At 38.1% G+C, this 13762-nt stretch overlaps 1 protein-coding gene across 3 annotated transcripts in view; it reads right to left on the reverse strand.

Annotated features, from left to right (window-relative positions):
- Positions 1-13762, reverse strand: part of SLCO1C1 (solute carrier organic anion transporter family member 1C1) — a 64723-nt gene that overhangs the window by 12214 nt on the left and 38747 nt on the right. For all 3 annotated transcript variants that reach the window (XM_088836731.1, XM_088836730.1, XM_055395602.2), the window contains 3 exons: positions 8448-8643; positions 4689-4854; positions 1305-1489 (listed from right to left, as the gene is read on the reverse strand). In XM_088836731.1, the coding sequence (XP_088692857.1) occupies positions 1305-1489; positions 4689-4854; positions 8448-8643 (547 nt within the window). The remainder of the gene's footprint in view (positions 1-1304; positions 1490-4688; positions 4855-8447; positions 8644-13762) is intronic.

The following is a 13762-nucleotide window of genomic DNA, read 5'->3' on the forward strand; positions in this document are numbered from 1 at the left end:
TGGTTCGATCCCTGGCTTGGGGAGATCTGCTGGAGAAGGAAGTGGCCACCCATTCCAGTATTTTTGCCTTGGAACTCCCATGGGCAGAGGAGCCTGGTAGGCTATAGTCCATGAGGAGTCCAAGTTGGACACAACACAGCGACAGAGTATGCAAACGTAGCTTGAACTGATGGATTTTAATAGCGATAATCATGAGGATATATAATAACTACTGAGTGTTAACCATGGTAGTAAATTCTTCATATGTATAATATTTAATCTCTGCTTTAAAATGATCAAAAATTACAACTTTTCTCCTTTAAGCAAACATGTTTCTTTCTAGGATCAAAATAAAGTGTGGTTCATTTATGGGCTGGTGGTGAGGAAAACTTCCTCTGTTCACCCGTTTACTCACGAGGCCCAGGTGACTACTTGGCACCACGTAAGAAAATGTTGAAGAAATAGGTACCTGTGGAGAATGATCCCGGTCTGAGACTTCTGGTGTAATGCTTTCCCACTAAACCTATGCTTCCATTTGAAAACATCAATATCTTATGTTCCCATTAAATCCTTTTATGAGGGACTTCCCTGGTGATCTAGGGAAGGGGATGCATGTTTGGGGAACTAAGATCCTGCATGTCTTGTGCCACAGCCCAAAATTTTAATAACTAACAATTTTTAAAAAACCCTTTTATGAAAACAGATTTGTGGATGTTTGGTCCTATTATTTATATATATATATATATATATATATATTCCTAATCAATTTCTATAATATAAGCTGTGGGAAATTAAAAATATATTTACTATTTTGATTAGCTTCATTTAGAAAAAATAATCCTTTGATGTGTGAATTAATTTCAGTTACCTAATCCATCTCATAAAAGATTGACTTACAATAAACGGTGACTTTTCATGTTTATCAATTTCATCGAAATTTGTAGTATCTTTAGGTGATTTTGATCAGTTGCATAACAGTAATAATTGCAATACTAATTCAATGAGGAGGAAACTTTTACCACTGAGAATACTCGTTACAAAACTAGTATTTTAGCATTTGAATTTATGTGTATATTGCATCGATTTGTGAGAGGAGATCCAATAAAAAATGTTGAAGCAGATATTATATTACAATAGGATACATTTCTATTCAACCACATTTTTGAATAAAAACCTAAAGAGAGAAAAGCATAAAAGTGGAACAAGTTTCCTGAGAGTGCTGTAAGGAATCACAATGACGCCACAGAGCAGGGTTGGAAGTCACTGCTATAGACGGTCACAGTGTGTCCTCTATTAAAATTGGGGCAGGGAGATTCAAGGTTCACCTCAGAAGCAATATGTATCCAGGTATCCCGCCTACAGACAAAGTATAGGATGTGATGACTGCAATTACGAGGAAATACAGAAACATTTTGGCACATCCATTATCTTTTTGACATCTGCCCACCATGCCTGAGGAATTTCCTGATTTTGAGGCTGCAAGTCCCACACAGGTACAGTTATTAAATATCTGTAACACAGTAGGGAAAAATCCAATTATTGAGGTAAATAGTATATAACATTAAAGACAAATATTTATTTTAAATGATTTTATAGTATACATTTATAACACAAACGGTAGGGAAAATTTTATTTTTCTGTGTTAGACTGTATCAAGCAAAGGGAAATCAAGAGAAAAAACATTTCAGTACCCAAAAAGGAGATGGTCTACAAACTATTGATCCTACAGAACCATCTCTAAGCAAATCTCACCAAATCCAACGCCGCCTTACCTTCTTCCCTACCACATCTAAATCTAAGGCACCATGGTCTCTTTGTGCTTGACCTGTTTCTACTCTTGCCTGGCTCTGGTCTCTTCTGCAATAACCCAGTTGAGCCTTTAAAGATGGCAGTCAGATTGCATCACTATCCTCAACTTTCCAATGGCTTCTCACTGTACTTGGATAAAATCCCAAGTCCTTAGAGTGGCTTCCACACTATCCATGATGCATCTGCTGAATCCCACTCTGATCTCATTGCTCCGTGATCTCCCGCTTCTCCCTCTGCTTCATGAGTTCATGGGACCCTTGACAACCCTCAAACGTGGTGAGTCCAGTCAGGCCTCATGATCTTCCTGCTTTCTCTGTTGGGTAATTCTTCTAGGGAGTTACATGGCTGGCACACACACTTCAGGTCTCTGCTCAGATAGTTCAGTAGAGAGAGCTTTCAAAACCACCCATTCAAAACAGTATCTCCATCTCTCCACACTATTATTCTAACTTGTTTTCCTCACAGCGTTTATTACTTTTTATCAGGATATTATATAATCATTTAATTCTAAACTATATGTCCCCACTAGAATGTAACTTCTGGCAGAAATTCTTTGCTTTGTTATCATTGTACATGTAGGCTTAAAAATAGGCCCTCAATTGAAGTGCTTAGTAGAAATTTGTTAAATGGACACAGTTTGAAGATATGAAAGGATATATAGTGGTTATGAGAAGGAAAGAAAAACCTTGATAAGTAAAACACAACTAAATCTTGGATAAAGAGGCAAGTTTCATAATCCCTCATCAGTTTATTTCTGTAAGTTTCATGTGTGAATGTGTACATGTAATGAGTTGTCATTTTTTTTATTACAAAAGGCTGAATTTTTAGGTAAAAATGAAATAAAAGTGGCATTTCCTTTTCGAAGAGGAGTAGCAATATAGGATTTTTTATTTTGTTTTGAGTGTTAGGTAAAAAGCTTTTGAATCTTGACTTTGCCTCTCACCAAATATATAAGTTTAGGCAGGTCCCTTTATTTTAATGCTTCAATTCTCACATGAGCAAAATAAGTAAAATAATACCCAATCACTTGAGTATCATGATGTCTAAATATATTTTTAAAGCACTTCCCTTAGGCCCTGGCATGTAACATTTTCAATAAATGGAAGCTCAGGTTAAGAAAGACCTTTCAGTGCAACTAGAGATTATAACACTAAGTGAAGTAAGTCAGAAACAGAAAGAAAAGTACTATGTTACACTTACATGTGGAATCTAAAATATGACACAAATGCAACAATCTATTAAGCAGAAACATGGACATTGAGAACACATTGGTGGTTGCCAAGGGAGGAGGGTGTTGGGGAAGGGATAGAGTGGGGGCTGGGGTTAGCAGATGTAAGTTTTTATATAAAGAGTGGATAAACAACAAGGTCTTACTGTATAGCACAGAGAACTATATTCTTATCCTATGATAAATCATATGGAAAACTATTTTAAGATGTATATATAACTGAATCACTTTGCTGTACAGCAGTAATTAACACAACATTGTAAATCAATTATACTTCAACTTAAAGAAAAAAAGCAAATCCAAAGTAAAAGAAAAGAAAATCCTTCAAGTGGTTTAGGCCAAAGAGTGTAGTGGCCAAAGTTGGGGGTTGGGTGGAGGAAAGACAAGAAGGAAAAAAAGGAAGGGAATGTTAAAGCTCAGATTTCAAATGGGTGGGTGGTCTTAATATCAGTGTTGCTAGAGACCAATCCATTCTTCTCTGAATAAAATGTCAAAATAACAATAAAATTAAAAAAAATAATAAAAATTAAATAAAAGAAAAAACTGAAAAAAAAGAAACAATAAACGGAAAATCAAAAAGCATGAGACTGTCTATAGAAGTGGTTGCCCAAGCATTCTTAATCTAGTGAATAAGAAAATGTAAATATATGTGTGGTTTAATTTTCAGCTCTCTGGGGTTGTCAAATACAGGTAGATTTCATCAATCACAAGCAGAAAACCATCTGACCACTGTGCCTTATACACAATGAGTATAAAGAAGAGTCTGTTAGGGACAGGGCTGTAAAGGTGTGATTAGAACAATGGATCTGTTAATGAAGTACATAGTACTCTTAATTGAAGTACATGATACTCTTCACAACTGGTTTCCTACCTATATTTCCAACCCTGTCTTCCTCTTACATCCTATAGGAATCCTTGATTCCAGCCATCTACTCTTTTCATCATTACACAAATTGGCTTGATACCTCAGACAGAGCTGTCTCAGAACCATCAACCTCCTCTGGATCTCTGACCCCTGGGTCTAGACCTTTTGGGCTAAACTTCGTTATACTGGCCTCTCTTTGTCCTGTCCTCCAACCTGCAAGGACCACTGGTCACGGGATCAGGAGAGATGGAGCCCAAGGCAGATGTTATTAAATGATCTTATGACTGAGACTTTCTCATTTGAGGCTAATATTCCTTACTAGTAAGATAAGAGAACTAGATTACCTAACTACAAAGTTCCTCCAGCCTGTTTCATTATTCTCATTCTGACCCCAATTCTTCCAACAACTGTAGTTCTACTAGTGATGCTTTTATTTCCTGTCGCCACACAAAAGAACAAAGGCAGAGTAAACCCCGTGGATTCTGTCACTGTGTTCTGCTCCTGGGTTGGTCCCTGAGCCCCCATCAGTTCAGTTCAGTCGCTCAGTCATGTCCGACTCTTTGCAAACCCATGAATCACAGCACGCCAGGCCTCACTGTCCATCACCAACTCCCGGAGTTCACTCAAACTCATGTCCATCGAGTCGGTGATGCCATCCAGCCATCTCATTCTCTGTCGTCCCCGTCTCCTCCTGCCCCCAATCCCTCCCAGCATCAGAGTCTTTTCCAGTGACTCAACTCATCGCATGAGGTTGTATAGTTAAGCACTGTTGCATGCCTACGGGCACACACTTTAGAGGTTTCTTACAGTAGTCTTTCCACTCCTGGTGGAGGTTTGACAACCAGCAAGACAAGCCGATGCATACGTGATTCCATTCTCACCACATATGGGTTCCCATTTTGTCTCTGAACATTTGCATCTTGAGTTGCAATCTGAAAAGAGAGCTCGTTCATGATAAGAGACAGGTTTGGTTCTGGGAAAAAGAAAGGAATGATATAAAATGTTACCTCTTAGTAGGTGATACTATAATACTTTCAAAAATCAATGTTCTTGGGTATGTAAATGGCAATGCCAACAAAGTTTGCCTGGGGGAAACACAAATGCCAACAAAGTTTACCTGGGGGTAACACAATTGTCATCAGAAATACCAGTTTCTCATCATTAAATGTGAATTCACTCTCTTAGACAGCTTTCTTTTGATAATTACCTGTAGAGGTTTACCACTTTACATGATATTCTGGTCTCGGCTGATGGGTTTTACTAACATCTACACTGACTCTAGAATGTTACAATATTTTTCTATATTATGATGCATTTTAAAAAAGCTATCAAAGTAGAAAAGCAGAATAAACTTCAAGAGCAATTTATGACATTATTCTTACTATGTATCAATATAATAACAAACTCTTATACAGTATTCCATCTTGTAGAATTACTATGGATTTAGTTACCCCAAATGTAAAGACAAAAGACCTTTGAGATATCTTCCAGCAGAATGAGAGGCTATTTAACTAGGCCTCCTAAGAAGTCGCCCAGGAATATTTTATCTTATTCTCTTTTCTAAGGCATGAAGTTTTAACTGAGACTGTTTTGCTGTATCTGAAAGTACAAAAGTGTGTCTTTGAAAACTTAGAATCAGGCCACTATGGATACTGTAGAGCTGAGATTATAATAAGATTAGAGCTAAAAGAACAGTGGGGATGATCGAGGTTAACTTCTCATTGGGAAAATCAGGAAATTCAGGGCCAAAGTAGGCAGATAACTTACTCAAATTCACAATGTTTGTCAGTGACAAATCTAGAGTTAGAACCCTTCCAGACCTCTGGATTCTAAGTTCTTGTCTTGGGCATCAGACTTAATTCTCATTACTGCAGAAGAGAAACTTCTTGCACGATCATATCTAAAGCTTCTCTATATTGATCCTGAATGTATGTCCGGAATCAAACCAACATTGTGGAACAAAGAAACTGGATAAACCCTGGAGAGCATGTTTATTTTATATAGTCAATTCTTTTATATTGCTGAAGGTAACATTAAATTTATCACTTAGGACAATCTTGAAGCAGAAATTAATTGCATATATGTTTCCTGAAGGATGTGTTGACAGTAGAGTCATTATTTAAATTTTTAATTATTAGTTTTATCAAATATGCCAGAAAGTTTATGTTTATGAGATTTTTCTTTCAAAATAGTTATAGTGGGAGGGGAGAGATTTCCCCAGTGATGTTGCCGTTTCTTTGGTTGCTTCCAATAACAAAGCTACTCTTAGAGGTTAAATCTTTGCCATTGTTGAGAATATTCTTAAAAATATGGAAAGCAATTTCAAAAGAGGAGTTTTAAACAATGATAGCATTATTACATTGTAGTTACAGTCTTTCAAGGTGAACTGCTTTCAGGGACCCAGTACTCAATGAATTTTTTTGTTTGTTTAAGAATATTGAATCTTTTATTATCATCTGAGTATATTTTTAATGTAAATCTCAAAATTTTTCTGTTGTCTACTTGTGTATTTGCTTTTGGCTTAGAGATAGCACAATGCAGTAGAAAAAAAAAAACATTATCCTGGAAGGAAGTTAACTGACCTTTCTAATCTCAGTTCTTTAAATGAGGGTAACAAAACTTCATAAAGGCATCTTAAGATAGAAGTGATACGATAAAAAGGTAATGTGTTTTCTAAATAGCAAAATATAAAGTACTTGACCACTGTCCATCCACCATGAGGATCTTAGTGATAGGAAAACATGGAACAGGGCTTCTACACTCTCTAGAATCTTGCAATTTCTGATCTATACTGTTCTATACTGTTCAATGTTATACTTGATCTATACTGTTCAATGTTACCAAGGCAACAATACACTCTGTCAAGTCTAACTGTTGCTGTGACAACTCACAGAAGCAATGTTATATGAACTTTGCATTCATCAATTTTTCTGAACACTTTAGAGGACAAAAAGTATAATTGATATGGGCTTCCCTTGTGGCTCAGTGATATAGAATCCACTTGCAGTGCAAGACATGTGGGTTCAATCCCTGAGTTGGGAAGGTCCCTGGAGGAGGAAATGGCAACCCATTTCAGTATTTTTGTCAGGAAAGTCCCAAGGACTGAGGAGCCTGGTGGGCTGTAGTCCATGAGGTTGCGAAGAGTCAGACATGACGGAGTATGTGTGTAACAGGAGAAACTAGGTTAATGAAGGTGTTGGAACATGAACACCAGACAGATAAATGTGGAAAGAGGCTGGAGAGCAAGCAGTGGGCAAGAAGCAACTGAATCATCAGGAGACAGAACGTATTATCAGGATGGTTGACCTTTGAGCCAACAGGTAGAGTTTTAGGCAGCCAGGCAGATAAAATCAGGGAGGCTGGCCTGGAAACCTGTAGCAGCTCAATACTTTTTTTTTTTTTTTAAAACAAATGATGTATAGATAGGTAGGAGGATGAAGAGAAATGTCTCTGGGAACTTGGGTGCAGAGACAGAGTGATAGTGAGGACCCTTGAAGGGGAAGGATGAAGTCATTCTTCAAGACCCAGCCTTTAGACTCTGGAAACTAAGAAATCTAATCGTTACCCCCACACAGGATGGCATAAATCTAAAAGCATCAGTAAATACTCCTGTGATCAACGGCAAAGAGCTGCATGTTTGTCACCAGGCTGAAGGATAGCCACTTTGTCCTTCAATTTCCCTTGACTGAATGACAAAGACTATGAAGTGTAGCATAGAAACCATTACAATTTTCTAGGCATCTAGGTGTTCAAAGGAAAAAACTGCAATTGTTTCCAAGAATGGCACTTATATTTTGTGCTGGGTAAGTGCTAATCCCTTTCATGTATATTATCTTGTGTTCAGTTCAGTTCAGTCGCTCAGTCATGTCTGACTCTTCGTGACCCCATGAACCACAGCACGCCAGGCCTCCCTGTCCATCACCAACTCTCAGAGTTCACTCAAACTCATGTCCACAGAATCGGTGATTCCATCCAGCCATCTCATTCTCTGTCGTCCCCGTCTCCTCCTGCCCCCAATCCCTCCCAGCATCAGAGTCTTTTCCAGTGAGTCAACTCTTTGCATGAGGCGGCCAAAGTACTGGAGTTTCAGCTTTAGCATCAGCCCTTCCAATGAACACCCAGGATTGATCTCCTCTAGAATGGACTGGTTGGATCTCCTTGCAGTCCAAGGCTTGCGTTACAAAACCTTAAAAGGCAGTTATTATTTCTGTTTTTAAAATACTAACTTTGAGGCTAGATTAAATAACTCACACAGTATCACTTCACTAAGAATGGAGAAGCAAAATTAAAGGTCTGTATTTTCTACTATCAGGTTGCTACCCTAAAGAAAGATGTGGATGTGGTATTTTTTAATACTTGCTTCCACTTTCAGATTCAAAGGACATGACAAATTTTGGTGACAATAACAGCTTCTATGTCATAAGCATTATCCATTCTTCCACAATGAAACAATAATTCCTTTTCATAGGTATGATTCTTAATAATTTAATAATCTTATTTTGAAACATAATAATTCATTTGATTAAACAAACTGATCTCCTCTGATTACTTAATGACTAAACATACCCTTGGTAGGAGATAGTTAATCCTGCCACATCAGAGTTTTCGCAGCCCAGTGCAAACAGGGAAAGGAACAGGAGGTACCCAAGGACCGATGATCCCAAGTAAAGTTTTGCAGCACCACGAACACTGATTCTGAATTTTTTCATAACTATTCCCCCAGAGAATATTCCAAGGGCCACTGCAGGTATGTTGATGAGCCCTGAGGAAAAAGAAAATCGTGTCATTTTTGTGAACCTCTAAAAGAAATCTGAGTACATTCACCCAAACTTTCTAAGGGATTGTATGAAACTGTGTAATAATAGTTTTAAACTTATTATTAGACTACTTGGTCAATTTAAGTTTATAGAACTATTCAGCCACTAATATATAGGTTTTAGATTAATGATAACACAGCTGACAGACCCAGGGTTATGCCTATCACAATATCTAGCATAGGGTTTGAAATCAAATCAATAAACACCAAATCAATCAATGAGTCTGGTCTTTTTGGTCTAATCCCAGGAATAACAGGTGCAATCAGTTGGCAATTAGATGATGAAATTAAAAGACGCTTACTCCTTGGAAGGAAAGTTCTGACCAACCTAGATAGTATATTAAAAAGCAGAGACATTACTTTGCCAACAAAGGTCCGTCTAGTCAAGGCTATGGTTTTTCCCGTGGTCATGTATGGATGTGAGAGTTGGACTGTGAAGAAAGCTGATCGCCGAAGAATTGATGCTTTTGAACTGTGGTGTTGGAGAAGACTCTTGAGAGTCCCTTATACTGCAAGGAGATCCAACCAGTCCATTCTAAAGGAGATCAATCCTGGGTGTTCATTGGAAGGACCGATGCTAAAGCTGAAACTCCAATACTTTGGCCACCACATGCGACAGAGTTGACTCACTGGAAAAGACTCTGATGCTGGGAAGGATTGGGGGCAGGAGAAGAAGGGGACGACAGAGAATGAGATGGCTGGATGGCATCCCCGACTCGATGGACATGAGTTTGAGTGAACTCCGGGAGTTGGTGATGGACTGGGAGGCCTGGCGTGCTGTGATTCATGGGGTTGCAAAGAGTCGGACACGACTAAGCGACTGAACTGAACTGAATGTTTTTTAAGGTTGTGAATGAGAGAATAGTAGGCACACAGACTGTAAGGAATAAACAAACAAGCACAAAACCAGTCCTGGTTCTATTTTCTGACCCCAACAATGTTTGCTTTTATTGCCAAGCCTCTTAGTTTGATATGCTTTCTTACAGCATGAACAAAAACAACATGTTATTAGGCACCTTTCATATTTTTTTATTTGCTTACAGTGTACCAGTCACTTAGTTAATCATTTGATATATTATCTATCACATCTACTCTTCACCACAACCTTAGAAGATAGGCATATGTTATCTTTATTTCAGGGAGCAGTTTGTTCATGGTTGTGGTTAGTAAGTGGAAAAGCCAGATATGAATCCAGGAAGGCTGTTATCAAGTTGAATGCTTTCAATAACTATGTTAAACTGACTCTCCTTCAAAGGGATTTGGGAGATAGAATTCTTCATAAATAGATGTTCAATCTCACTAGTAGTCAAATAAGTGTGACTTAAAAAGTAATACTAGGAAGAAAATTCTGGAGAAGGCAATGACGACCCACTCCAGTACTCTTGCCTGGAAAATCCCATGGACGTGGGTGGCGGACCCTGGTGGGCTGCAGTCCATGGGGTCGCTAAGAGTCGGACACGACTGAATGACTTCACTTTCACTTTTCACTTGCATGCATTGGAGAAGGAGATGGCAACCCACTCCAGTTTTCTTGTCTGGAGAAACCGAGGGATGGGGGAGCCTGGTGGGTTGCAGTCTATGGGGTCGCACAGAGTCAGACACGACTGAAGTGACTTAGCAGCAGCAGTAGCAGGAAGAAGTTCAACAAAGTGACTGAGAGTTCGGATCCCAAAGACCCAGCTCAGTGGCTTTGAATCTCAGTTCCACAACTTAAATAGCTATGCAGCTGCATGTAATTCTCTGAGCTTCCCCAAAACTGACTCCTCACATATAATATGGAACTAATAATAGTGTCCTTACAGTGATTAAATGGCATGAAAAGTTATTAGCTTAATATTTGGCACAAAACATCATTCAATTAGTTTATCATGAACATTTCCATCTGTGAGACAAAGATGAAAATGTTGGGGTTGGGGGAAGTGGAACACCTCTGTGTTAAGAAAGAGGGAGAAAAAGGTTCTTTGGTTGGATTGTGAATTGGTAAATAACTGTAGGGAAAGGTAATCAGGCACCCAATGCTAAACTTCTCTGTGAATTAGAATCTATTTCTCATATTGTCTGCTCATCAATTACTGATGTATCTTGAGATTTTGAGATAACACATTTCTTTCATGTAATAAAAGGGCTGAAGTTTGTATAAACCGTGGCCAGCATCTGCTGAGGTAAACAATAATTACAAGCATCCTTTTCTGACTCACATTGAAATTTGTGTTAAAAAATTAAAAATACTGATATACAGAGATAATAGATGCAAAGTCACTTCCTTTCTTCCTTTCTTTTTATTTTCTGATTTATATATCTAGTCACTTAACTAAATTTCATAGGGTCTAAAACATCAAATAAATAGTGATACTTGGTTAGCTATTACATTATTTTAAAAAATATTTTCATCATGTATTGATAGATGATTTTAAAAAGAATATTTTATTCATCTCTTGACTATGCATTGTCAGTTCAGTTCAGTCCAGTCGCTCAGTCGTGTCCGACTCTGCGACCCCATGAATCACAGCACGCCAGGCCTCCCGGTCTATCACCAACTCAGTTAGCATTAAAGTGATCGCATTAGAAATTAACCCACCTTGAAGGGGACATGATCATGAAATTAGTGAAATTGAAAAAAGAAGAGATGTTCATTTTTGCTTCTTCAGCTGAACTGAGGTTTGTGGATGTGCAAATGGCAGAGATTTTGCCTTGGGCTCCTGAAGAGCTGAACATTAGCTAAGAGACACCAGCTGCTGATGATGTTGATGATTTTAACTTGAAAGTTTATTTATTTGAATTAAAGAGTATTTAAATTCCATAGAGCTTTACAATTTTTGAAAGGTTCACACAATGTGATTTCAGACAACCCCACAATAACCCCCCCTTTTTTAAATCCCTTGCCTCTATATTGCTCCTATACCCTTCCCTCTCCCCACTGGTAATCACTGGTTGGTTCTCTGTATCTGTGAGTCTGCTTCTTTTTTATTTTATTCACTAGTTTGTTATATTTCTTAGATTCCACAGATAAGTGATATCATACAATATTTGTCTTTCTGTCTGGCTTCACTTTTTAGCATAATGTCCTCCAAATCCATCTATGTTGCTACAAATGGCAAAATTTCATTCTTTCTTATGACAAAGGGGCTTCACTTGTGGCTCAGCTGGTAAAGACTCTGCCTGCAGTGTAGGAGACCTGGGTTTGACCCCTGGGTTGGGAAGATCACCGGAGAAGGGAAAGGCTACCTACTCCGGTATTCTGGCCTGGAGAATTCCATGGATCGCAAAGAGCTGGACACGACTGAACTACTTTCACTTTACTTTTTATGACAAACAGCTCATACAGCTCAATATTAAAAAAAAAAAAAAAAAACCCAAACAACCCAATCAAAAAATGGGCAGAAGGTCTAAATAGACATTTCTCTAAAGAAGGCATACAGATGACCCCAAAGCACATGAAAATATGCTCCACATCACTAACTACTAGAAAAATGAAAATCAAAATTACTATGAGGTATCACCTTACATTGGTCAGAATGACCATCATCAAATAACAAATGCTGGAGGGGGTGTGGAGAAAAGGGAACTCTCCTACCCTGTTGGTGAGAATGTAAACTGGCATATGGAGAACAATATGTAGGTTTCTTAAAATCTAAAAATAGAGCTACCATATGATCCTGAAACCCTACTCCTGGGCATATATCCAGAGAAAACCATAATTTTAAAAGATACATTGCTCCCCAGTATACATTGCAGCACCATTTACAATGGCCAAGAAATGGAAGCAAACTAATTATCTATTAATGGATAAATATATAAAGATGTGATATAAATACACACACACACACACACACACACACATACATACGTACACACACAGAGGAAAAAAAATGAAATACTATTACTCAACCATAAAAAAGAACAAAATAATGCCATTTGCAGCAACATGGATGGACCTAGAGATTATCACACTAAATGAAGTAAGCCAGACAGAGAAAGATAAATATCATTCAATACCACTTGTATGTGGAATTTAAAAAATATATGCAAATGAACTTTATTTCCAAAACAAGCTCACAGACATAGAAGCAAATTTACGGTTACCAAAGGGAAAAGGAAAGTGGGGGGAGGGATAAATTAGGAGGTTTGGATTAACATATACATACTCCTATATATAAAATTGATAATCAAGGACCTAGTGTATAGCATAGGGAACTATATTCAATATTTTATAATAACCTATAGGGAAAGAGAATCTGAGGAATATATACATATATATATAATGTATAACTGAATCTCTGTGCTGTAGAATCTCTGAAACTAACACAATATTAAAAATCAACTATACTTTAATAAAAAAGAAATTTATTTTGTAAAGTACCCATCCTGCCTGGGACATCATAAGCAATGGCACAAAATACACTCTGTGGCCTGAGCAACATTTTGTGCTGAATTCCATTGACTTCCCAGCACTCCATCTGGCTTAGAATAGCCTGAGAATAAAGGAATTCTAGGGATATTTCTCCCTCAGAACAGATTGTTAACAATCAGGAATATCCTCTCTAGACTGACCTCTTTTTAGAGGCTTGTGTTCTCTTGAAACTTGCAGAAGATTTAATGTGTTCTCTTGCTTGTAGGTCTCTCTGCTCAAGAATATTTGCTATCTCTGACACCACATCCTCCCCAATCTCCATCCCTGTTCTCATGCATTCTTCTTTAAACACCTCCCTATCCTTTTGCTCTTAATTCAGATAGCATCATCTCCCAGATAATTCTTTCTGACTCCAAGGGTATGCTTGTTCATCCAGAGTACGCTGCATGCGAGCATGATCAGTTGTGTCTGACTCTTTGTGACCCCATTGACTGCAGTCCACCAGGCTCCTCTGTTCCTGGGATTTCCCAGGAAAAAATACTGGAGTGGGTTGCCATTTCCTCCTCCACCAAAGTACTCTGGGCTTCCCCTAATTATAGCACCTATCACATCCTCTACCAGCCATATCATGCCTCCATAGGATGCATCTGATATCAGGGTGCATGACTTGGTCATCAGAACCCCCTTTCTCCCTCAATCTGAAGCTCTTGTGTG

The sequence above is a fragment of the Moschus berezovskii genome, chromosome 6, assembly GCF_049115385.1.
Source record: "Moschus berezovskii isolate FMDL1 chromosome 6, NW_MosBer_1.0, whole genome shotgun sequence".
In the NCBI taxonomy this organism is placed as follows: domain Eukaryota; kingdom Metazoa; phylum Chordata; class Mammalia; order Artiodactyla; family Moschidae; genus Moschus; species Moschus berezovskii.